The following is a 27,485-nucleotide window of genomic DNA, read 5'->3' as shown; positions in this document are numbered from 1 at the left end:
AGGGTAATGTCCCTGCCCCACCAAGGTATCATTTTGAGAACAAAGTTTCTTGTGATGCCATACTTATATAAAACATTCTTGGTTGTCTTTTCTTGTGTCAAATCTGCATAAAACATAAAGCGTTAGTTCATATGATTTGCCACCTCTCTCTCTCTCTCTCTCTCTCTCTCTCTCTCTCTCTCTCTCTCTCTCTCTCTCTCTCTCTCTCTCTCTCTCACACACACACACACACACACACACACACACACACACACCTACCTTCCCCGCTGGGTTGGGGATTTTCTCCACCAAAGGACTGGGTGTTTGTGTTGTACTCATCATTTGATCATCATTCATGACAGTGACTAAATTCTACTGTGCAAAAAATTAGGACTTTGTTATGGGTGCTGATGATCGTGCTGTTGAGCTACCCACAAACCATACACCACCACCAATATGGTGACAAAATAAAGACATTTTAGCACCTTGCATTTTCATTAAGACCAACTCGTATCACAGATCTGTACATCCTGTCAGCTACCTAGCTGAAGAAAAACCATTTTGGTCCTGAGTAGAAGACTGATTTTCACTTCTACTTCTCTACCTATCGTGGATGTTGTAAATGGATTGGAACCGACAGTGCAGCATCTATTCTTAGGATGTCGTCAGTGAGGTAAGACTTGCCACAAGTCAAATCTAAGGTACAGCCAAGGGGGAGGGCGGGGGGACGGTGGGGGGGGGGGGGGGGGGGGGGGGGGGAAGTACTGTGCTTTGCAGAGAGATGATCTCCAGCTGACAAGAGAAAATACTGCAGTTATTTTTAATACTACATCCTGTCAGAGCAACATGTCATTGCTGTTGTAGAATAATACATATGAATGCCTGAAATATGACCATACTGTCATATAACAACAAAACGGTAGATCTGCTGAAGCGTCATGGTCTTATGGTCTTACCTGACAATGTCATGAATAAAAAAAAAACTCAGGAGATGAAGCTCCTAGACCATCAATTCTGTATGGCCTATCCAAAATTCATAAAGATGATTTTCTTTTGAGAACTATCATTAGTGTTATAGGTTCTCCCACCAACATGTGAGACAAATATCGAGTCAGGTTAATGGTGCCCACAGCTGACCACTGTGAACATCACATCAAAAATTGATGTTGAGTAACAAAATTAAGGAAATCAGAGTTGGCACAAACTATATTTTAGTCAGCCTGTACATAGTCTCTCCGTTTATAAAAGTTCCTGTGGAGGACATGTTGAACTTCAATGACGACAGACTTCGTGCATGGCAGTAAATTTTATGAAATGATCGACAAAATGGCAATGGATTCTGTACTGTATCTGAGAGAGAGAGAGAGAGAGAGAGAGAGAGAGAGAGAGAGAGAGAGAGAGAGAGAGAGAGAGTGTGTGTGAGAGAGTGAGTGTGTCTGAGAATGTGAGTGTGTGTGTGTGTGTGTGTGTGTGTGTGTGTGTGTGTGTGTGTGTGTGTGTGTGTGTGTGTGTAAAGTCAGCACCTATTGATTTACATCTCAGTGTGCGAAGTTTGTACAATCCAGTACAGAAGCGCACCAATTTAAATTCATTGATATACATTACTAAAACTGTTTTAGACAAGGATAATTTGAATTGTAATGTTAAAAACTTGATGTATGTGTTCCAAAAGAACAGCTATGGGGTTGGAGGTACACTATGTGATCAAAAGTATCTGGACACCACCAAAAACATACATTTTTCACAATTGGTGTATTGTGCTGCCACCTACTGCCAGGTACTCCATAGCATTGATCTCAGTAGATATTAGACATCATGAGAGAGGAGAATGGGGCGCTCCCCAGAACTCATGGATTTCGAACGTGGTTAGGTGATTGGATGTCACTTGGGTCATACGTCTGTACGTGAGATTTCCACACTCCTAAACATCCCTAGGTCTACTGTTTCCAATGTGATAGTGAAGTGGAAACATGAACTGACACGTACAGCACAAAGCGTGCAGGCCGACCTCGTCTGTTGACTGACAGATACTGCAGACAGTTGAAGAGGGTTGTAATGTGTAATAGGCAGACATCTATCCAGGCCATCACACAGGAATTCCAAACTGCATCAGGATCCACTGCAAATGCTATGACAGTTAGGTGGAAGGTGAGAAATCTTGGGTTTCATGGTTGAGCGGCTGCTCATAAGCCACACATCATGCCAAACGACACCTCGCTTGGTGTAAGGAGCGTAAACATGGGACAGTTGAACATGGAAAAACGTTGTGTGGAGTGACAAATCACGGTACACAATGTGACGATCTGATGGCTGAATGTGGGTATGGCAAATGCCCAGAGAACGTCATCTGCTAGCGTGTGTAGTGCCAACAGTAAAATTCGGCGGTGGTGGTGTTATGGTATGGTCGTGTTTTTCATGGAGAGGGCTTGCAACCCTTGTTGTTTTGCAGAGCACTATCACAGCACAGGCCTACATTGATGTTTTAAGCCCCTTCTTGCGTCTCACTGTTGAAGAGCAAATGGGGAATGGCGATTGCATCTTTCAACATGATCGAGCACATGTTTGTAATGCATGGCCTGAGACGGAGTGATTACAGGACATTCCTTTAATGGACTAACCTGCACAGAGTCCTGACCTGAATCCTATAGAACACCTGTGGGATGTTTTGCAATGCCGACTTCGTGCCAGGTCTCACTGACCGACATTGATACCTCTCCTCAGTGCAGCACTCCATGAAGAATGAGTTGCCATTCCCCAAGAAACCTTCCAGCACCTGATTGAACGTATGCCTTTGAGAGTGGAAGCTGTCATCAAGGCTAAGGGTGGGCAAACACCATATTTAATTCCAGCATTACTGATGGAGGGCACCATGAACTTGTAAGTCATTTTCAGCCAGGTGTCCAGATACTTTTGATCGCATAGTGTATAAAGTTGGTACTCTTCAAAAAAAAAAGATTGAAATGTTGAACAGTTGCATGATGATCCACCTACTGTTCTCCTTCCATTCAGCAGTGCCACATCTAGCAAAATAGGTAGTGTCCTGAATAACAAGACCTAAGACCTATTTTTCAATCACTAAAGAAAATAGAGATGCTGAGCCTTCTAAGGACAATATCAGCCTCAGCATCCCTTCGATTTATAAGATTCCATGTGAGTACAGAAGCAACCACATTGATCAGTCCATCCATACCGTTTCCAATCACTTTGCAGAACACAAACAGCACAGTAAAAATCAGGAACTTGAGAAATGAATAGTTGCTGAGCATGGCTTCACAAATACACACAGAATGTTTGATGAAACTAAAATCTTGTCCCATACTTCTACATACTTGGAGTATGTTATTTAAGAAACAGTATAAATTAGAATGCATGAGAACAACTTCAGTTATGACAACAAATGTGAGCTTAGGTGCCAGGCATGCAATTGTGCGTACATAAGCAGAAAAGCATGCCAGCCCATGCAGTCGCTGGTTTTTACTCGTGATGACGGTGGTGGAGATTGCCATAGAAAGCTTGAGTATTTTATTCGAACTGATGTGGCTTGAAAACAGACAAGATTTTCTTTACACATGCTACCAGTGATTTGCTTACGCGTTGCTGGCACCCAATACTGACCCAGATGGTTTCCATAGGATTTACATCAGGCAAATTTCATCGCTGAGACATCAACATGAGTCACTATAATGCTCCTCAAACCACTGTATCATGGTTCTGGCTCAGAGACCAGGACAATTATACTGCTGATAAATGGTATCGCTATCAGGGAAGACATCAGGCATGAAGGAAGGGATGCAGGTGATTCGCAGCTGTCTGGGTGTCTTCAGTTACTATTACAGGTCTCATGCAAGTGCAGAAGAATGTCTCCAATAACATAATACTGCTCCCACCAACCTGCATCCATGGCGTGCTGCACGTTTCTTTCACCTCGATGGCGGTGTTTGTGTAGATGACAGACCGTTGACTAGTGTTGCAAAAACATGATTCACTGGAGAGCCGACACGTTTCTATTGATTGACAGTCGAATCCAAATGGCTCTGTGCCCACTGCAATCCTAATTGACGATGTCAGTGGATAAACATGTAAGAACATAGGAGTGGTCTGTTACGGATCTCCATGTTCAACAATGTATGATGAACAGTGTGCTCTGAAACATTGTCTGTGCAGTAGCATTCTGCTCTTTCAGCAGGAATGCCACAAATCACGATCTGCCCTGCTTTACAGAAGTAGAAAAGCCTCTGAACCCAATGTTCTGTGAAGAGTCATTGGCATTCAACAATTTTCCTGCTAGTGGTAGTTTCAGTGTCCTTCTACCTCTTTCTGTAGATGCCCACGACAGTAACATGTGAACATTCAACCAGCTTCACCATTTTTGAGACCCTCAATCACAGCCTCTGTGTAATAATAATAATAATAATAAGCCTTTTGTCAGAGTCACTTATCTCAATGGATTTCCCTATTTGCAGCTCATGTCTTCTCTAGGGTGACCCCCTCCCCCACCCGTCCATGTCTGCTGCAGGTACGTTCTTTCGTTACCGCGTCACGTGTCCACACACAGAAATAAAAAATATAAGGCTGATCATTTGAGTCCACTGTGTCTAATTTGCATTGTCAGCTGGATTCTTCACAGACACCTGGAGCAGTCTGCATGGTTACATGGTTATTTCTTTAGAAATGTTCTGTAGTTTTACCCTCAAAGATTGCTGCCAGTTAGTTTATGAACTGCCAGTGAAGAACAGCGTTAAGGTTCCAGGTAGACGGCATTTGGAGAAACTGCCTTCTGTTGAAGAGGTGAAGTGGTTTTTCAGAAATTTTCAAAACTTTTACCTCTAAGGTTTTCAGAAGCCTGAAGTGTAGTTTCTACATTGCTCGGCTGTTCCATCAGTTCGTAGTAGAATATTTTGTACATTACGAATGAAACCAACACTCAACACTGCTGTATATTGCCGAATATTACACCCACGTTATGTGTGTTTTCATTTATAATGTAGTTTATGAATGTAGTCAACCTGCATTATGTTTCATTATTTTTTTGACAAACAATAAAGGGTAAGAAAATGTCATCCAAACTTTGCCAATGGTCTTCATGTGCAATGTGGATGAGTCTGGCAGTAGAAAGTTCTCAAGGGCTATAGCTGAGAAAGAGACAAAAAAAGCTGCAAAGTTATCAATACCAACTGTGGTTCTGCACTCACAACTCATTGCAATACTGGAGGTATCGCTCTGAAAGTCCATTTAAAGTATCATATAGCATAAAGTATGAGTTAGAGTTGGTAATTAAAAGTGGATGAATGAACAGTGATTCTTTTTGTACAAGTTATTCACCACCTCATTAAACACACATTTTATACTAAAGAAAATCCAACCCCGTTTTATAATGGGTAACAGTAGAAGCCATTTGTTACTGAATGTTGATGTGTGAATGAAGAGTGGGATGACTGTAATGGCCGTCCAATGTCACTGCATAAATAAACTTCAGCCTCCAGATTATGTGATTCTGAAACCATTTCTAACCTTCTACAATGCTTCAACAGTTACTTGAACAATGATACACCCAGAAAAACAGTTTCAATTTTTCATGTGGCCTCCTTTATTGGCATTGCCTGTCGAAGGGCAATTCTCCTGTCATTATTGTAGCTGCATTAAAAAAAAAACAGAAGATTTTCTACTAAGCACTTCGCCACACAGGCTTTCACCAAATAGTGGCCGTGATGCACCTCTTTCAGGAAGCACAGCTGATGGGCCTCAATCAGCAAGTCACTGGGTTCAGTATTGTGAAACTGAGTTGATGCATTTGGAATTGACAGTAAAGCTAATGGAAATATCTCCTTAAAATTGCAGATAAGTTACATAAATCCTGATAATATTAAAGAATGCCCAATACTAAAATTAAAGAAGGTTGAAAGGAAGATCCAGAATTGCAACTGGCACACCAGAGAAATTAGGAGAGATGGGAATAATTAACAAGCATAAAGGTGCGAAAAAGCCAAGAAGCTTAATTATTTAAGCAAAGTTAAGGTAGAAATGACCAAAACGAGTCAGAGACCCAGCTGCAAGATTCTTATGATTCAGAGTTAATGTCCTGCTCAGAGTGTGAACTGTTAATAACTGATAAACTCAACTATGAGTCATATGTTGATGACAATGTAATTGTTGAATTTAAAGCTGACGACAAAATTTATGATGTAGGTAAGGTAGTATGTAGCACAAACAAAATATGCAAGTTTGTAAAAATTTTTCTGTGAAAAAGTATAAAATGTTATGTGGAACTAATATTTCTCAATATGTTGGATGTATCCATTGTTTCCAAATCAAATTATTTTACCAAAGGCCTGAGATCATGGCAAAACAAAAGTCCAGCAAAGCTTACTATCTTTTGATGTAAACCTTGACGATTTCAGTTTTTAATCATTTGTTCTTGCATCTCTCTGTACTTCTCTACAGGGAAGCACCAAAACCTGTGACATTTTCTGTATGGATTTAGATTTTAAATATATTTTTATTATTATTGTCACTTAATTACTTTGATATTGTAGGAAAAGTGTCATTGTATGCTGTCATTCAACATTGAAAGAAATGGAGTTAAACATTCTTTGTTTTACTGTAGAGAGTACTGCCACAAGTCATAAACAACTTTCACAAGATCGCCAGATTATAAATTTCTGACTATAAGCGTTCAGCTTTTGGGATTTATGTTACTAATTAAATTGTGTTCTGCTGCAGGTTAGGTTTTCAAATACATTATCAATAGGAGAAATAGCATAATTTGTAAAGCATTTTTTTCACATTGTTAACACTGCAAATTTACTTGCACCTATATTAATTGTCAGTAACAGTATGCTGGATTGTGAATCAAAACTGTAACAATTTCTTCTTAAAATTTTAGTGAGATTTCAACACTATTTTATTATATGTCATTCTTTGTTTATATACAGGGACTAGTTTACCATTATTTGGGAAATCAGAGATTAGCAGAGAAAACACTGAGAGATGCTGCCAGAATTGATCCATCATCGTACCAGACATGGTATGTTCCATATTGTTTTCTGTATAGACTTTCGGCTCAGTCTAACATTTCAAAGTCCCTGTCATCAGTTTTTGGTCCATAGTGAGTGTTAAATAAAGAAAGAAGTAAAAGATGAGCTGTGACTTCCAATTAAAATTTCATTCAAATTTGTTTTGAAAAAGAAAGAAATCTGATAAAAATAGAAATAGAATTGATAAAAGTAGAAACCGAATTGACATGGTATTCAGCAACAGTGATGATGTGCAGTTTCCGAGGTTTTCTTAGTGTGATTGTTTTCAGCCGAATTGACGGTTCCATTTTTGTTCACAATAATTTGAAAACCATCATAGACAACATCGTCAGGTGCTGCAAGCTATGTTCTTACATGTGCTCACTACCAGGATACTAAGCAGACTGACTGGAGTACAGTGAGTGATATAACTACTTCAGTCTTGTTTAAATAATTTCTTGAGTAAATGTAACATCTCGCTGAAAAAAAAAGAAAAGGAGACACCACAAAGAAATTATGCGAATAGGATGGAAATCGGCAGATGTGATGTACATGTACAGATAAACAAATGATTACAATTTGAGAAAAATTGGATGATTTATTCAAGATACAGAGCTTCACAAACTGAGCAAGTCAGTAATCTGTTGATCCACCTGTTGCCCTTAAGCAAGCAGTTGGCTTGGCAATAATTGATAGAGTTGTTGGATGTCCTCCTGAGGGATATTGTGCCAAACATTTCGCGTTAGATTGCCAGAATCCTGAAATAGTTGGAGGCCATTGCCCATAATGTTTCAAAAGTTCTCTATTGAAGAGAGATCTGGTGACCTTGACGGCCAAGTTACGGTTTGACAAGCATGAAGACAAGCAGTAGAAACTCTAGCGTCGTGTGGCCAGGCATTATGTTGCTGGAATGGAAGCCTTGGATGGATAGACATAAGGTCAACAAAACAGGGCATAGAATATCACTGACGTACTGCTGTGCTGTAAGGGTGCCGCAGATGACAACCAAAGAGGTCCTACTATGAAAAGGAATGGCTTACCACACTATCTCTCCAGGTTGTAGGGTGACAGTCAGTTTTATAGCCCACCTCTCTGGGGCATCAGCAGACAAGTCTTCAGCCTAATATCTCAGTGAATGGAGTAAAATTCTCTTCAATGATGAGTCCCACTTCAAATTGGGGCTTGATGACCAGTAAAGGTGTGTCTGGAGATGTACCGGACAGTGGTGGGATACCAACTTGACTGTTGCCCACCATAAGGCTAAACAGTAAGGAGAAATGGCCTGGAGTGCCATATCTTTTTCTAGCAGGACCTGTTTAGTTGTCATCCGTGGGACCCTTACAGCACTGTGGTACATCAATGACATTTTACGCCCCATTTTATCGTTCTTCGTGGTAAGGCATCCTCAGCTTACGTTTCAGCAAGATAATGCCTGCCCACTCACGGCGAGAGTTTAAACTGCTAATCTTTGTGCTTGCAAACCTTACCTTGAGCAGCAAGGTCGCCAAATCTCTCTGCAATTGAGAAAATTTGGAGCATTACAGGAAGGGCCCTCCAACCATCTCAGGATCTTGATGCTAACATACCAATTAGACAGAATTTGACACAATATTCCTTGGGAGGAAGTCCAACACCTCTGTCAGTCAATGCCAAGCTGAATAACTGCTTGTGTAAGGACCAGAAGTGGACCAATGCATTATTGACATGCTCAGTTTGTGAATCTCATTCTCTACAATAAATCATTCAATTTTTGTGAAATTGTAATCATTTGCTTGTCTGTACACTTGCATCACATCTACCAATATCTTCTTGTCCGGTATGAATAATTGCTTAGTGGTGCTTTTTAGAGTATTTTCCATGTTGTTGGCAGAGAGCTTCTGTTGGATCATTACATTGACTTCTAAGGTTATCACTTAGTGTTAACACAAGCTGTGTTTAGTGTATATACCAATTTTGTCTATTAAGTCATTTTCAATAGCCCGTAATACTTCTTGGATGGTGGCTGTATCGGACATCTTCCATAGAAGGATCCTTGAGGAGATGTTCACTCAAACAAGGTTTTTGCATAGCCATTGGCCAAAAAGCATTATGTAGGATATTGTAAATCTCCAGAAGTCAAAACTGGTCTAGCTAGCAAGTGAAATTTGAGTGAACATTGACTGGTAACGTTTATAGTTTATTAGCTTGTGGATGAGTCCTTCCTCAGAGTTATCTGCTTGTGAATAAGGATTCATTTAAAAGCTAGAAAAGTTCTGTCTTGTTTATGAACTGTCAACAACTCCAGACCTCAGCTGTTCAGTGAGTTTTTATTATTGCTCCTTAAATTATCTATATTCCACAAACGACTTTGCATTATTCCTTTGTAAGTGGTATAGATCAGCTGAGAGAAGAGGTACTCATGCATGCATGCATGCACACATGTGAATGGACAGACATGGATGCACAAGCATTTTTAAATAGCAAAATACAGAAATTGCAGAAATAGAATTGTATTCCAGTCCCTTTCAACTGATCCAGCAGTTGGAGGAGAGTATCGTTTAGCCAGTTTTTTTACAGCTATCCATGAATGACTCCCACACTTAAACATGTATGTTGTTAATTTGATACTCTTCCATTTACAAAGATAGCCAGTGCTTTAAATTTGTTTAGGTATTTAAAAATTCTGTTATCACTTTGGTATTACAGTTGAACTGTGATTAGATATTCACCTTTTGCAAACTGCTAAACACAAACGTCTCTTTATTCTTGATACTAGTGCTTTTGTGTAGCACATTTAGGAAACAGTATACTAGCACTTGTATAACTGAGCTGTCCTCGTAGATGTTTAATTCTAGATTTGAATCATTAGAATATGCCACATCAAAAATTATAATGTGTAATTAAAATTTTATTGTTTTTTTAATCTTCCAGTATTTTGCATACTCCTGAAAATGAAAAAAAGCTGGATGTTTATACATTTATCTTGTGTCTGCATATACAACATTTTCCACTTTGTCTTAAAGGGTAAATGAGCAATATTAATTTTGTGTGCTCTGGTAATTATTATATTTGTAACTAGCTAATATGATAACAATGTCCAGTGATAACTGCTGCAGCAGATTTTGCCTCGTGCACAAAATGGCAAAAGTTGTGAATGATAAAGTGTTCAAGACAAACTACCATGAATTTGTGTTCCTGCATCTGTCCTACTCAGTTCAAATATGGTGAAGTGCACAAGATAGCTGCTTAAACACAATATTCAAATTCAGAAAAGAGCAATAAGGTGTATAGCCAAAATACTACCCAAACAAACTTGTTGACAAGCTGTTGACACCATAAAATTGTGACACTGTAGTCACTGCATATACATCAGAATATTATAGCAGTGAGAGGAAGTGATAAACACCTCCTAAATAAAGACATACGTAACCACGCAACAAAAGGAAAGGAGAATTACTACACAACACAGCGAAATCTGGAATTGACAATGAGTGCTCGCGATAAAGCAGGCAAAAGATTGTTTAATAAGCTACCAAAATCAATTAAGGAAGTACACAGAGAAATGTAAATACAGGATCAGTGAGCATTAAATGTCAAATTGAATATTAGCTGTTACATTGAAATAGAAAATTTGTAATAACTTGATATATGCCTGTAAAATAAATCTTGTTTCCTTTTACTGTACGTTTGATGTGCATATAAAATTGTAAAATGCACCCATTACTCTCAGCTGAAACTTATCAGCTAGACTCCACAGGCAAAGTAGTAGTAAATAAACAAAAAACAATGAAATAGGATGCAGACTCTCAGTGTAATGTGACTAGGACTGAGCATTATCATTACTTTAGTCATGAAATTAGTAATTACCACACTCAAAGTAACTTGCCACTGCTGTTTCACCCAGGAGAATGGTACACTGCAACTCGTTGTTTTATCTAGTTGCTCCTGTAGTACTGAAAGTATTTGTCTCCGTACACTAGTCCCTTGCTTGCAAACTGACCTCACATATTTTGTGTTGTAGCTATATAGGATATAATAAGTCAGCAGTTTATTTCTCACTAGCCCCCAGCAATAACTGTTGATGTTTTGTGGGCTTGCATAAAAACAATGTGGATCAAGGATGTGTGTGTTCACTTTCCAAATCTGTGACATGATACTTAGAAGATCCGATTGCAGCACATGGTGGCTTTATACCATATTGGATTATTTAAACAGGTATCATGTATAGTTTTGTAATCCTTATTACTTATGTAGTGTTATGTATGTAATCCATGACATAAAGTTTGTTTTGGTCATAGCTATTCTTAATGGTGTCGAAGTTTTTGCAAATAGTAACGTATATTTACTGCCCAGTACACCACATGCTTCTAATCCCACAAAACACACACACACACACACACACACACACACACACACACACACACACACAGAGCCAATGGTTGCTTCGTCCTTCCCTCTTTTCTGACGAAGCAACCGTTGGTTGCGAAAGCTAGAATTTTGTGTGTATGTTTGTGTTTGTTTGTGTGTCTATCGACCTGCCAGCGCTTTCGTTTGGTAAGTCACATCATCTTTGTTTTTAGATATATTTTTCCCACGTGGAATGTCCCCCTCCCCCCCCCCCACCCCCCCTCTCTCTCTCTCTCTCTCTCTCTCTCTCTCTCTCTCTCTCTCTCTCTCTCTCTCTCTCTCTATATATATATATATATATATATATATATATATATATATATAGTTACCTTCTTTTCATTATTTGTAGTCTTTTGAACATCTGAATGGATAGGATTTCAAATCTAAATTTCTGCATGCTTGATTCCAAAATTGATAATGGAGGTTAAATTTTATCAGGCAAAACGTTCTGTTCTGCTAATTTTGTGCTTCACACTTTTAGAAGTATGAGCTTTGATCCTATTGTCTTATTATGTCATTTGGTCACTTTCTTAGGACTTCGTTGTGTAATGGAAGCTTTCCTTATTCATGACAACTTACCTTTCAACATCATAAAAACAATCTTGATTGTTGCCAGTCTGGTGCAACAATTGTCATTGTTGTTTGATGGATAAACCCGAATTTGTTTTTGTCGTATCTTATACTCTAAAATTCCTAGTAACTATGGTGAAAATATTGTCAGCATTTATGGTGATGTCAGTGACCAGTGCACTTTCCTCAACGGTTCGTAACAGTACTTTGATCCCTACATATCAGTAAACAGGAACCACATATCACTCCATGAGAGCATCCTCTCCTCTGTTATGATTGTCATGTCAGAAGATATCAACATCCTCAAGTTTGTACAAAGTAGTTCCTGAAATACTGGTATATACATTTAGGTATTTAATGTTCAAAGAGGCCAGCAAAGATTATCAAATACTCTGATATCATCAAGTAATCATGTGACTGATGTTATCAGTAATCAGTATTGCCTAATTGGCAGAACTGTCAAATAGATTTGCACCCTCTGAAATCTGATTGAGTTTGATTATTTCTTAATTTAGATCTGTCAAACATGTGTAGCTGCAGGAATAATACTGTACCTTTTGCACTAAAATTTAGCCAAACAATACAATGTACAGAAATGTGTTGACTTCCAAAACAAATTGAGGCAGATAAAACTATTTGAATAATTCGGTGCCAAGGGAACAATTTCTTTGTATATAGCAGATGTACTTAAAACTGCAAGAAATCTTATTATCACAGCAGCAAGTTAAGTGAAAATATATACATATAAAATTAAAATTTTATGAAGGTGAATAGTGTGATGTATGGTAAGGACTGAAATATAAGTAAACTGTGCATGTAATTGTTGCTGCCATTTGAAATGCTAATGTTATGGTTGTGAAATCAAACCTATTGCAGCTAAATTCTGAAATTTAATTTATATTATTTCTAGTTTTAAAGGATCTGTCACTATACGGTGATGGTAGGGTTTTTGTGATTGTACGGTACTTCATATAACATTATTTCAAATCCAAACCTGGTTGTTTTTGCACCCACAAACATTTACCTTCAGTATGTCAATATTTCAAGCACTGATTCACCTCTTTACTTTGTGGATGGAACTGATGTATGTGTTTGGGCCACATGTCTAAATGTGCTAGGTGTAAAGTTAAAAATAAGAGAATAATCAGTGAACTCTAAATAACACTTATGATACAGAAAAATTTTGTGGGATTCATTAATAACTCAACAAACTATGATCTTATATTATTTATTTTATTTGGTCTTAATGGCCATGGTATAAAAACTGTTTTGTCCACCTTTGCTTTTTATGAAGCTAAGAATTTGTGTTATAAGTAAACTGAAGGTGGGCAGAGAGGGGAGGAAAATAAAGGAAAGGGAAGGCATTATTGATGTCACCTGCATCGGGACATTACACACACATAAGCATGTATGCTTTTGAATGCCAGGTACAGAGCAAAGACAAATCGTAGGATAATTTCACAGAAAGGCAATTCAGTGAAAAACAATTAGTGCCTTTGTTTCTGAATACCGCCACACTGAACTTAGCTCTATGATATTTCTTTTTATAAATAAACTACTGTTTTCTTATTAACTTGGAACGGATGTTCCAGCAAATCAACCGAAAATACAGCTGTTTAAAGATGCACATTGATACAAATTATTGTTGCTTGTTACTGTTCATTTTGCAGGTGTAAAAACCATATTTCAGACTGACAGCTGCAGATAGTAGCTTTGTGGATTAATCAGATACCTGCACCCCTTGATGAGGGTATTTTTTATACTAGTAATGGATTGATTTGATTTACATACCTGATCAGGAGAGGGCAACACAATTGATATGTTTTGAGATTTTCAAATCTTTGGTGACATTCGCTCTCAAGAAAGACAAATTCCCATCCCTAATGTATGAGCAACAACAGGGTGTGATCATTGCTTGATGCAGCTTACAACTTGAGGAGTAGTGAAGTCTGTAACTTGCAGTCATAGTCAAAAATGAATTGTAGGGGCATAAGTCCATTGCATATTTGTTTGGTTTATTGACTCGCTGGTTTCTGTTAGTGTAGCTGTCAGTTTTTATTTTTTATGTGAGATGTAGGACTACTGCCATCACAAAAATCACATTAGCAGATGGTGTTCTCATATCAAGGAGCAATGTTTAGATGTGAATGAGTCTTCTCATTCAGGAAGACCAACATGCTTTAAAGAAGAACATTTAAAAGTTTTTATCCAGTTGGAATAGCTGATAACTGGCAGATTTGATGAATTGCAACTATTTTAACTTTTCTGTGACATTTGCATTCAGTGGGTGTTTGGCTGTTGCTTGCTCTTAATTCAGAGCAAAAAAATGTTTAGTTGGCCATCTCTTCACGTTTGCTTGAATGTCATCAGTTAGCTTATTGAGAACTCCTAACCAATATTGTTATTGGTGATAAGATATGATGCCTCTGTACTAATGTCATAAAATGGAAATTAATGGCTATGCTCTAACAAAACAGTCTCCCTCAAGCAAAAGTCAGTGTCCCTCCACAAAGATAATGCTATCCATCCAGTGGCACAGTGTGGTGCATACTATGAATTGTTTCACAGGGTGTGTCCATCACAGCTGGCATTTGTTGCCAACAATTGAGACACTTCGCAGGTGCAATCTAAGAGAAACAGCCATCAAGAAAATTCATTTCTGGACAAAAATGGACTGCAAGCTAGGGATTGAAAACCTACCTGAGCATTGTCAGTCTCTTGTAGGTAATGTGAAATGGTATATTGTTGATTTCTTGAGCTTATCTGTTATGTTCAATAAGCTAACAAAAGATGGTGTAGCAGATGAATTACAGCTTACCATTACAATCTTATGATGGAAGTACATTTTTGTTTTAATAAAAGTATCTGTAACAGCAGCATGCCCGCAACTTCATGAATTAGTGAAATCTGTGTGCTTGAAACCCCCGAAAAATCTGAGCCTACAGGTAGTCTTGTGTCATACCTCAGTAGAATTTCAGGACTACCACAAAAGTATGGAAATCTGGTTGGCATTGGGAGTAGGCACATAAGGAAATCTGGTTGACAAATTACTCAGTGCCTCCCATTAATCACTCAAATTTTGTATTCACAAAAAACTGATAACTATATCCACAGAAGCAGAAAAGTGACAGGTACTGATAAGTGTAAAATTCTGCAATTTCATAAATTTTTCACCTTCAATTCTAGCAGTACTGAATAGAAGTTGCAAGAAGTCTTATGATGGAGACGTTTTCTAAAGATTTGCCTGGTCAGAGATTAGGTAAAAAGCTGGTGGAGTGTACTAGGTCTTCAGTGAGACTGTGAGAATGGAACCAGCTGCTAACTTAGCCTTCACTTCACAAAGTGACAGTGTTATCACTGAGCTAGTGAGGTGCTACATTCAGTCTTCTCTCACCAACATAGTGATGGTGAAAACAAATAATTGGCAACAAAAAGGATGAGATCTGTTATACCTTCATGTTGAACAACCTTCCTGGGTTCAAATCTTAACTTTACTAACTTGGGGTCACACTTTAAATGAGAATCCTTCAGAATATTTAATCAAAATGATGAAGTATTAATCTGTTTCTTGACTCAGTGAGCTCAGCTTGCGCATTAGAGGTGTGACACTGACAGCCACTGAGTTGGTGGATGGCTGATACGCTGAAAGAACAAGGAAACGAGTTTTATTCCCAGTTTTGTAACTAATGCTAAAGGACTAAAGTGTAGTTACAAATAACAATCAGAGGCGCAACATCTGCAACCCAATACCATAAATTAAGAGCAGGATGCAAAATTAGGATGACTCTCCTCTTCAGCAGCTGTTGCTGTTGTTTATGTTTTGCTTTCATAAGCAAACTACAAACTGGAAAGCACTCACCCTCCCTCCCTCCCCTCTAATTAATTTAGTTTATTAAAAAAGCATCATCAGTTGGTATACTGTAAACATTACAATTAGATAACACTTAAAACATATTTTCTTTAGAATGCTGTCATTGACTGTACCCCCAAAACAGAGGAAGACAAGTGAAAAGAAAACAATACTGCAGTGATACAAAATGCGAACTTCCACAGAGAGATTCCTTGATCTACAATTGATATAAATTTTCAAATTAAGAGAGCGAACTGTGCAAGAAAACCATGCAAATGACCAAAAAAGTGAGCTCAAAAAGGTGTAAAGCAGAGACCAAAGCATGTGAAAAGGAAGTCAAAATACTGACACGAATGTCTAAAGTATATAATGATGATTTGCAACACCCCCATAACTACATCTGGGAATATAAATGTGATGCTACAGGTGGGCAGGCAGACCTGGAATGAGTGGAGGTTGTCCAGATACTACTTTCCATGATGCTAAACTACCACAATTTTTTAACATCAGTTCATAATGTTAGATCCTAGGGGCAGTTTTGCATCACATAAGAAATTACTCTGTGTGGATGTCTTTCTGTCTGTACGTATATGACATAAACAATAAGTTTACACAATGAAGGTTGCAAAAGAAATCCTCAAGGTGAATATGAAACCAACAATCTCTTGTGGTTGGGATCAGTTTCAATAATAAACATTGTTCTCACTAAAGTGACTACAGAGTTTGTTGTTGTGATACTGAAATTAATTCTTCACATAACTTCATTATAAATTTTATTGTCTGATATGCTACTGAAATGATGGCCACTATACGGGTTCTGTATTTAACAATTAGTTTAGTGATTAGCTCACAGCACTTATACTTTCATGGGTACAAGTTTTACTTATTGCTAAGTATTTTAATGAATATGTGTTGTTCTGTAAATTGCATGTATTTTACAGCAACTAGTACTGTCATAAAAGAATGACTGAGAAGAGGTTCATATCAAGGTCTTATTACACAAATAGTGTATGCAAGTCTCTTATTTTGTCTGAAATGAATAATAAATTGAGCCATTCAGTGGATTAGAATTATACCCACTTTTACTGCAATGAAGAAATGTGAATAAGCTGATGCAAGATTATGTGAGATAAGGTCCCCATAGATTCTTGGCTAACAATGTGTATGCTGCATCAAACATATTGGAGTTTACTGTTGTTAAACTTTTTGATTGCAAGTGGGTCATTTTTCACATAAATTGAAACTGCTTTTATCTTTGACTTTGTAATTGATCTATCTTTTTTTCCGTTTTAGCTGCTATAAAAGCAATGACAGAATTTTCAGCTCTTTGGGCCTTCATTAGCTGTGCTCTATTCATGATGTGAATGTAGTTGTAGCCATTGGTTTAAAGCTTGTCAAATAACTGGTATACTTAATGTAATTGTTTTCCTCCTCTTATGGAACTGAAGACAACCACAACAAAATTCTAAGAATACCTCTGAGTTTGTAATGCAGTTGTGTTGACTGAACAAGCACCGTCTGATATGTCATTATCCTGGTGTAACAGATCAGAATTAATTAATTATTTCTCTTTTTATTATTGTTATTGTTGTTAGAATTTGACCAACTTAGGACCATGTCAAACAGCTGATTTATGTCAGCACATTCTTTTTCTCTTTTTTGTCATGTTTTCTTAATTCTTGCTATCCATTTTATCATATTTCTTCTGTCCTTGTCCCTCTTTCTTTTGTATTTTTTTCTCGAAAACCCATGACCTGTTGTAGCTTTTCCCTAAATTCATGTCTGTTTTCTAAATCTTTGTTATTTTGATCTCCTAAAGCTCTTTATTAACTTCTGTAAACCATAAAATTTGGGTTTTCGAAGTTTTGTCAAAGACGTTGAATTTATTTATTTATTTTGTCAGGCGTGAGTTATCCATTGTTTTTAAGTGGCTATAAAATGTAATCCTTTGCTTGCTCATTGTATCTGTTATATTTTTGGTTTTTTTTGTACATCTTCTCGTTGCTTCTCAGTTTCCAAACCCCATTTTCATACTTTGAGCCCAAAATTTTCTTCTTTCTTTCTTGAAATTATTTAACTATTTTGTTGTGTCTATGGTCAGATATTCTGAGGTGTAAAGACACCTCGTTTTGATCATCGTATTATGATGTGTCAGTTTTTGTTAATAGATGAGGATGTTTCTGGTACATATTCTTTGTGATGTGGAATGACATTTACATCCCAAGTATTTAAATTGTGGGACTTTATTTTTCGATATTTTGATTCCATATATTTTGGTTCACCTTTAATGTTGATCATGCATATATATATAAAATTTTCCCCAAATGTAGTTTGTAATCCAGCTTTTTGTGCTACCTCACAGGGAATGGGTCTGTGCTTTGTTGCATCTTATAGGGTCTCTACTAAGATTGCCAAATATCAGCAAAAGCTAAGCACTTAGTTTCAAGGTTCCCTTCCCTTCTTCTGTGTTTCACTTTACTTATTCCCTCTTCTCATGCTGTTTTTCTCCATTCTTATACTACGTCCTCGTAAACTTAATTGAATAATAATGGAGACAGTTCATACCCCTGCCTCGCACCTGTTTTAATTTCAGAAGGTTGATATTTCACCTAAAAATTCAAATTTTGAAATGATGATGATGGTGTGTGTGTAATTATGGGGCACTTGTGAGGGTTTCTCCTCATGTTATGAAAACTTTTTCTGATGGTTACGGTGAGAGAGTTATTAGAACTATGGCCAGGACATAGCATATTATAGTGTAGTGCTGTTAGGGACAAAGACCTATGATTGTGGCACAATGTCAGAGTAGCTACAGCATTGATTGATTAAAATACTTAAATGTTGCACAATTTATACCCTGAGGGATCCACGAATCTTGTATGGTTACACATATGGCAAGGAAGAGGCCCCAGTCCATTGCACTTTCCTGTATTGTAATTCCCACCACCTTCAATTCAATTTCTTCAGTCACTCTGTCTTTGTCCAGTCTCCTGTGATGACCTGGCTCTCACTTTGGTCTCATCTTGAGTTATTCTTGTAAACCCTTACATTATTTCCTACATTTGTTAACATCTTTTGGTCCTTGTCCATGTGTTACCTCTAACCATTTCCAAATTTCTTCAAAGTACAAATTGAGCAGGGAAGGGGTACTCAGCACAGTATATAAGCACCTGTTAGGGTGCAAACCATTCTAACACTTCAAGCAGATTACCTGCCAGACCCAAAACCCAACATGTAGCCATTCCTACGTTACTGGATTGCCATATACCTGCAAAGTTGTAGCATTGTAGCACCCCTCCCCCCACCCCCTACCCCCCACCCCACCCCCTCCCAACCCAAACCACCCTCCTGAGAACACAGGGATAGCATTGCTGGTGACTCAGCTGCATTCTCTCTTCAAATGCTAAAGAGTATGTGCCCCCCCCCCCCCCACCACACCCCTTTGGGGTAGTAGGACTCAGAGCAACACTCACTATGTCAGGTAGTGCCCATGGAGAGAGTCGCCTGTGGGTGACAAAAGGCTGGACAGTCGCCCGTGAAGAGACTCAAAGTTACACAGACCAGCAGTTGAGAGATTTCTGCTCCCCCCCCCCCCCCCCCCAAATCGCTTCAAGGTCAGAACTCTTACTGTGAGACTGACCAACACAACCCTGGGATGTTCCCAACTATGGCTATGCTATATGAAGCGAGGCAGTGGTGTCAGCATGGAGAACCCTATTTGCTGTAATATGTAGTTAGTATAAAATATGAATGGATGGTGAGATATTTCTATTGAGGAAACTTCAATTCTTATTGGGAAAGATCAGTAGTTTGAAGAGATGGCAGAACTGCAAAAGGCGTGGAGTGGCTCGTTCCTCATCATGAGAGTGGACTCCACTCAGCTTTAAGGATTACTTGTGTGTACTTCTTTGGTTAATATTCCACTTTCTTCTACTCCCCACAGAAGTTTAAACAAATGTCAGGGCAATATCTTTCAACAGTGCTTTCTATGATGTTACAGTCACGTGAAGACCTACATGCCAACCTGGAACAGTGGGGGTTGATGGTTTCAGTTCATCAACCCTATCTAGTAGTAGTCCATAGATAAGATGAGTTGACATGGCAGCATTTATTATACACTCCTGGAAATGGAAAAAAGAACACATTGACACCGGTGTGTCAGACCCACCATACTTGCTCCGGACACTGTGAGAGGGCTGTACAAGCAATGATCACACGCACGGCACAGCGGACACACCAGGAACCGCGGTGTTGGCCGTAGAATGGCGCCAGCTGCGCAGCATTTGTGCACCGCCGCCGTCAGTGTCAGCCAGTTTGCCGTGGCATACGGAGCTCCATCGCAGTCTTTAACACTGGTAGCATGCCGCGACAGCGTGGACGTGAACCGTATGTGCAGTTGACGGACTTTGAGCGAGGGCGTATAGTGCGCATGCGGGAGGCCGGGTGGACGTACCGCCGAATTGCTCAACACGTGGGGCGTGAGGTCTCCACAGTACATCGATGTTGTCGCCAGTGGTCGGCGGAAGGTGCACGTGCCCATCGACCTGGGACCGGACCGCAGCGACGCACGGATGCACGCCAAGACCGTAGGATCCTACGCAGTGCCGTAGGGGACCGCACCGCCACTTCCCAGCAAATTAGGGACACTGTTGCTCCTGGGGTATCGGCGAGGACCATTCGCAACCGTCTCCATGAAGCTGGGCTACGGTCCCGCACACCGTTAGGCCGTCTTCCGCTCACGCCCCAACATCGTGCAGCCCGCCTCCAGTGGTGTCGCGACAGGCGTGAATGGAGGGACGAATGGAGACGTGTCGTCTTCAGCGATGAGAGTCGCTTCTGCCTTGGTGCCAATGATGGTCGTATGCGTGTTTGGCGCCGTGCAGGTGAGCGCCACAATCAGGACTGCATACGACCGAGCCACACAGGGCCAACACCCGGCATCATGGTGTGGGGAGCGATCTCCTACACTGGCCGTACACCACTGGTGATCGTCGAGGGGACACTGAATAGTGCACGGTACATCCAAACCGTCATCGAACCCATCGTTCTACCATTCCTGGACCGGCAAGGGAACTTGCTGTTCCAACAGGACAATGCACGTCCGCATGTATCCCGTGCCACCCAACGTGCTCTAGAAGGTGTAAGTCAACTACCCTGGCCAGCAAGACCTCCGTATCTGTCCCCCATTGAGCATGTTTGGGACTGTATGAAGCGTCGTCTCATGCGGTCTGCACGTCCAGCAAGAACGCTGGTCCAACTGAGGCGCCAGGTGGAAATGGCATGGCAAGCCATTCCACAGGACTACATCCAGCATCTCTACGATTGTCTCCATGGGAGAATAGCAGCCTGCATTGCTGCGAAAGGTGGATATACACTGTACTAGTGCCGACATTGTGCATGCTCTGTTGCCTGTGTCTATGTGCCTGTGGTTCTGTCAGTGTGATCGTGTGATGTATCTGACCCCAGGAATGTGTCAATAAAGTTTCCCCTTCCTGGGACAATGAATTCACGGTGTTCTTATTTCAATTTCCAGGAGTGTAGTTTCTGAGGGACCACACTCCCAGGAAAGGTGTAGATAATGGTTTACAGCTGTGACATTAAGCCCTATGTGTCACCAAATATGCAGATCTTTAAGACCTCCATTTTTAACGTAACTCATCTCAATGTTCCAATGAAACACCTGTGGGGAAATTTGGACATACGCAGCATGACAAATCACCTTGTGTCCCATTTACAAGCAGAATGAGAAGGCCAAGAATAAGAGACCTTTAATTGATTTTCGTACATCAGTGCTAAAAAGAAGTGTCAAATAGATCTACTTGCTCTGCAAGAGACAAGGTGGACAGAAACCAGAATTACAGAACTGGAAATCTGTGTCATGTTCAGTGAGCCTCAGAAGCAAACCACTCTCATAGATTTTAAATCAATCAACCCTAGACCTCACCCCTAACCATAGAAACTGAAAAACACTAACTCACATATATACATTGTTGTGCTCCAACCAAAGAAAGTGATGAGATCAAAAAAAAAAATCTTTTCTACGGGGAATTAGAAACAGTTTTAAACAATGTACCAAGTGAACATTTCAAAATTATCGTTGGAGATTTTAATGCGAAAACAGGGAAAGAAGCAGCCTTCATGGGGACCATCGGAAAGCACAGTTTACATAATGTGAGCAGTGATAACAGCACTAGGCTGGTTAGCTCTGTGACTGCAAAAGGCTTGTTTATAAGTAGTACTGATTTTGACAGAAAGAGAGCATATAAAGGAACCTGGGTGTCTCCAGGTGGGAAGACAGTGAACCAAATTGACCACCTGATTGTAGAGATGAGAATAAAGAAGTGGATACAAAATGTCAAGACGGCAAGTGGTGACGAATGTGGATCACACCACCTCCTTGTCAGGGGAAGGATGAAAACAATATGGAGAACCAGGGAGTACAAAAGAATGCAGTCACTTGATATGACCAGGAGAGTCCGATTAGAGATAATATAAGAAGAACTTTCAAGATAGCACTGATAACTGATTTTGAGGCTTTGAATGAACAGGAAGAAGATACTGTGGTAGATTTAATTGTGAAACACACCAGATATAAACATGTGAAAGAGTTCAAATATCTTGGATCAATTTTTTCTCTCACAACTAAAGCTATGGTTGTATAAGACATTAATGATACCAGTAGTACTTTATGGTTCTCAAACCTGGAGCACTCGAAAAAAAAGACCTCAACCGACTGCTTACATTTGAAAGGAAGGTCCTCAGGAAAATATATGGACCAGTCCAAGATCAGACTACTGGAGAATGGAGAAGACGCCATAACACAGAATTAGAAGAGTTGTACAAGAAGCCTAACATCTTTGGAGTGATGAGAATTAAACGACTGCAATGAGCTGGACATGGAGTTAGAATGGAGGCAACAAAGTGGCCCAAAATTGCAATGGACTGGATCCCCTCAGGCAGTAGATCAGTGGGAACACCTAGAAAGAAGTGTATCGATGGAGTGAGAGAAGATTTGTTGCAGCTGGGAATCACAGAAAACTGGAGACAGATGGAGAGCTCTAACTGTGGTGGCGCGTGGTCCACTGGGCCTGATCGCATGAATGAAAGAATTATTATTGTTGTTGTTACTGTTATTATCACCACCACCACGGAAATAAACCTTGTTGTTTATCCAGATGGCAGTAACTCCTTGCAGTGCCATGAAGAAACACCCTTTATCTGAAGTGGAATTTGCCATTTTATCATACCATCTTTTACTAGTGATTGGTTTAAACTCACATATGGTCATATTGATTTAAGTTTTCTGTGATTTTCCGAAATTGCATAAGGCAAAAGCCGGAATGGCTTCTTCAAAATGGCACTGCCACTTTCCTTCTCCGGCCTTCCCTAATCCAAGCTTGTGATCTGTCTCTAATGACCTCATTGTCAACGGGACATTAAAAAAATAATTTCCTTCCCTCTTACCAACAACGAAGACTACAATCTTCCATCTTCAGCTAGAGAAATCTTGCTCCTTTGTGGCATCCTATGGTGGACACACCTCCATCTGGGGAACCCACCTCTTGGAACAGTGGACACACTCAGCCTTATAACAGCCAGCAGGTTAAGAAACATCAGTCTGTGGGCTGTCAAACTGCCCACTCTTCCTGTGTTCCTGATCCTGAACTGGACAAATCTTCATAACTAGGAATGAAGGTGATTCCAGCAGTCAGGCAATCACAACCAGTTGGTGGTGAGTGAAAACTCACGTGATTCACAATGCCTATTTTGTTCCCCCAGGTTATCCCCAGTGTAATTATCAGTAAAATTTTATTGGATATTACTGCCTCTTTCCTGAAATTCAACAACTATTCCCATGCTATTCTGAAAGAAATCCATTTTTCTGCTGATCACTATCCTATGGAAACACAGAACCCTGACTTGATCAACCTGATACAGCTACTCCCTCAACCCTTCCTCCTCATTAAGGATTTTAATGCAACTACCCCCCTGTTGGGCAGTTATGGACAATGTGGTAGGGTTCCCCGTATTGGGCAGTTGCTTGGGGATTTTGAATTGTTCTCTCTTTAAAGTAATCCTCCCATTTTCAGTGCAGCACACAGCTTGTTCTCAGTCATTGATCTTAGGCTTTACGAAATGAAGACAAACCAGTGAGTAAGAAATGTTTTTGGTAGTACAGTGCGTCAAAAAGCAAGAACAAGACAATTAACATTTTTGATACCTATGCAAAACTAATGTTTTTTTTGGGAGGGGGGGGGGGGTGAAAACTGAATTCTTATTAATTGCCTTGCAAAGGGCAATACAGTAATTGGTGAATATTACCCAAGTCTTCCACATCAGCTGCATGAAAATATGAGAATAGGAGTCAAATTTGCTAAAGAAAAAATGGCTTGGACACTTGCTCACAATGTGCTTTGGCTACAGAAGTTTTAGTGTGAATTGTTGGAACTTGATCGCTGTTGTCCAGATGTAGCATCCTCTGACTTTCGCCCATTTCTGTTCGTAAACCTGTTCTGACCACAAATGTCTTTTAGAGTCTGATGGAGTTATGGCAACCACAGATGAGTATTTTGCAGATTTTCCAGGATGACTGTTGAGGAATGGAATCTGCTCACTGGAAAAAAACTGGATTGACCTGATATAAAATTATGCAAAGAAAGAAAGAAAGAAAGAAAAATCTGCAGACTTTTACTACAAGACTTTGATACATTAACTAGTTCTCATAATAAATTTGTTAATGGAGTAAGTTCCTCTTGAATGTAATGGAAGGTCTGTGTCCATGACAGGAATTTGAGGAGACTTTGGCAGATGCTGAATTGTTCTCTTAAATGAATTCTTCACCTGTTGTTAATTTTTTAAAATTATGTTGATGTGTTTCAGGCACAGAATATCTGTCAAACAAAAGTACCAGAGACTGGCACCAGGTGTTGATATTGTTTTGGTATGGTGACACTATTTGTGACCTAGTCAGCATTGACTTAGGTCTCCTCAAGCATACTAACCTACAAGTGGTTGCTGGCAAATGTGTGTTCCCAAATTATGGACAATGTTTTTGACTAAAATAATTTCTTTCAAGTATGCATTTAGATTGCTTCCAATTTTCTTATCCCACCTTTTGACTAAAACACGAGGTGTATTATTTGTGACAAATTTCATTGAGGAGTGAATACATTGTGAAGCACCAGTTAGTATACCCAGTTTTCGGTAAAGGCTTTTGCAGAACATTGTTGAAGGCACAAAATAAATGTTTCATATTACACATTTTTTCCCTTGATTTGAAGAATTGCCCTAAATTATGTCATCATAAAGCACCGAATGAAATGAAAGAAAGTATAGCAGCGTGATTACCACCCCCCCCCCCCCCCCCCAATACTTATATCTGACCTCATTTACATTGCAAATGATGATTTGTTTTGGTATTTCAGCAGTGCAGTGATGTGCTCCTGCAAACTGAATTGATCATTTAGCTGTAGTCTCAAGAATGTAATGCTTTGTATCTTTTCTATGTGTATGACCTTGTATTGTATGTGTCTTGTGGGTGTAAGCTTTTTCCAAGTTGTGAATACCATCCGGAAGTTTTTTTAAAGTTAGTTTGCAGTGAATGGGCTAAAATACTTCATTAATTTCCATGAAATTTTAATTAGTAGCTCTTTAGGAAACTGTAATTTGTTAGATATTTATTGCTATTTTTGTATCATCTATAGTCAAAACAAATGTAGCAGCTACTAGTCTCTGATGAAAAGCCATAAATATACACATGGAAAGGGAGGGGGGGGGGGGGGGGGGGGGGGGGGGGGGGGACGGGTTCTTAAGTTTGAACCTCAGGGTAATAACATAAACAATTGAATAGTAATTAAGATGCAATTCAGGAGTCTTTGATATTGACATTTTATTTTCTTTCAGAAATACACCACAATAACTAATTTGAAGACTAGCCTATGACATTATAATACTGTAATTTCTGTAATATTATTTTAAAATTTGCACAGTTAAACATTCTTGAAACATATTTGTGGCCTTTATCTGTATCATCTCTGCGGGGAGCAGAGAGAACCTTTACTGCCTATTAGTGGGTGTTTCCCATGCTTGCTAGTGGTTTCCTCCTCTTATTTTTCTTTCTCTCAGTAAGTCTTGAACAATTGATTGCTCTTTTTTTTCCAGAAGGTGTAGTATTTAAATGAATAGTGGGTGGTTCTAAAGTTTCACAAAAAGTTTATATTCACATATGTTCTATGCTTGTGTTATTATGTTGGTGATATAATAATACATTTCATTTTGTTACTGCTATTTTGTATGTTTTCAATGACTTTGTTTATTTCACTTGTGAAGTACTTCAGTCAACTTCCCATTGCACAAAAATTCCATAGAAAAGAGTTTTACAATGGAGGTCTCACAGTCTTCCTGTGTGGTTTTGTTTCAGGTACAATTTGGGCTGTGTTCTGGAATCAATGAATGAGTTTGATTCAGCAAGTGATTCCATGGCTACTGCCTTAGAAGTGGAAACAACTAATCCAATTTTACCATATTCTTCAATACCATTGACTTTTGAATGACAATTATGAACAACATAGAATATGTGATAGGCAATAACATGTTATTTTGCTGAAATGTATATTACATAAAGCTTTCCCTGACTATTATATATAAACAGTGATGGCATGACAATGCTGTTGGGGATTTTGATAAATGGTTTCAGCTGGTGTCAATGTATTTGTTTGTGATATAGTACATGTAAATCCATTGTAAGATGATTATTTTAAACAGAATATCCGTGACAGCTGATGTGCTAGTGCAACACTTTGACTCATATCTGTCAAGGTTCAAAGCTTGCAAAACAAGTCATAACTATGTAGTAAAAGTACTGCAAGAATGATGACAGAATTTACAATACTGAAGTTCATTATGTGCTACATTATAGCTGGTACAATGGTGAAAAATTTTACTAGTTTCTTCAACTGCATGCCATGAATGTCTGACTATACCACCACTAGTATCTCCTTTCTAGTTGTCTTATGGGTATTTGAAAATATTGTGGTGACTTCCTGATAAATGGAAAAGAAAGTTGTTGTGTTAATTCGATATGAGAGAACTTGTTAAATTCTCTTAAACATATTTTGTGTCAAACTTCTGCAGTGTACAATACGCAATATTCAATTTCCTGTCATGTACATGTGTACATAGTCCTACCCATTTTTGAATGGGTTATTCAGCAAGTTATACTGTTTATAATACTCTGTTGATTGTATGTACAGTTATTTATTCCTATAAATTATATGTAAAATAATCTGCTGTTTTGTTTACAACTTGTTTGTAAAAGTATAAAAATTGTTGTTAACCGGATCATCTGTTTTGTAAAATATGTAAATAAAAGATGAACTGTTAAGTTTCTATTTAAACATATGTTTCATTTTATATGTGTGTACCTGTAGCTGATGTTTCTAGTCAGAGGTATTTAATAGTGCGACTTGTGAAGGCTAAAAAGTGTTGAGTTACTGCCATGTAGAAACTGCATTATGAATCCCTTTTATCCTTACATTTTAATTTGTCTACCTTTTTGTCTGAGCGGTCTGCTTCATCTTGTGCAGTAATACGAAACAAAATGTTAAATTATTGATTCCTTCATGTTTTTTGGAATAAAAAGAAAAATTTTTGTACCATTGTACCCATAACTATTGTTGAATAACTGG

General features: G+C 38.9%; 1 protein-coding gene across 1 annotated transcript in view; it reads left to right on the top strand.

The window, feature by feature from the left end:
* The window catches only part of LOC126470017 (tetratricopeptide repeat protein 7B-like), a gene marked incomplete in the record, with an annotated part of 205,659 nt that extends 178,530 nt beyond the window's left edge, over positions 1-27,129 (top strand). Inside the window, 2 exon segments of the mRNA XM_050097494.1 lie at positions 6,912-7,003; positions 26,219-27,129. Of these exon segments, the coding sequence (XP_049953451.1) occupies positions 6,912-7,003; positions 26,219-26,351 (225 nt within the window).
* Between the last annotated feature and the right edge of the window lie 356 nt (positions 27,130-27,485).

Source organism: Schistocerca serialis, chromosome 3 (assembly GCF_023864345.2).
Source record: "Schistocerca serialis cubense isolate TAMUIC-IGC-003099 chromosome 3, iqSchSeri2.2, whole genome shotgun sequence".
NCBI lineage: Eukaryota > Metazoa > Arthropoda > Insecta > Orthoptera > Acrididae > Schistocerca > Schistocerca serialis.
Note: the sequence above shows the minus strand (reverse complement) of the source record. Positions and strands in the feature narration are given on the sequence as shown.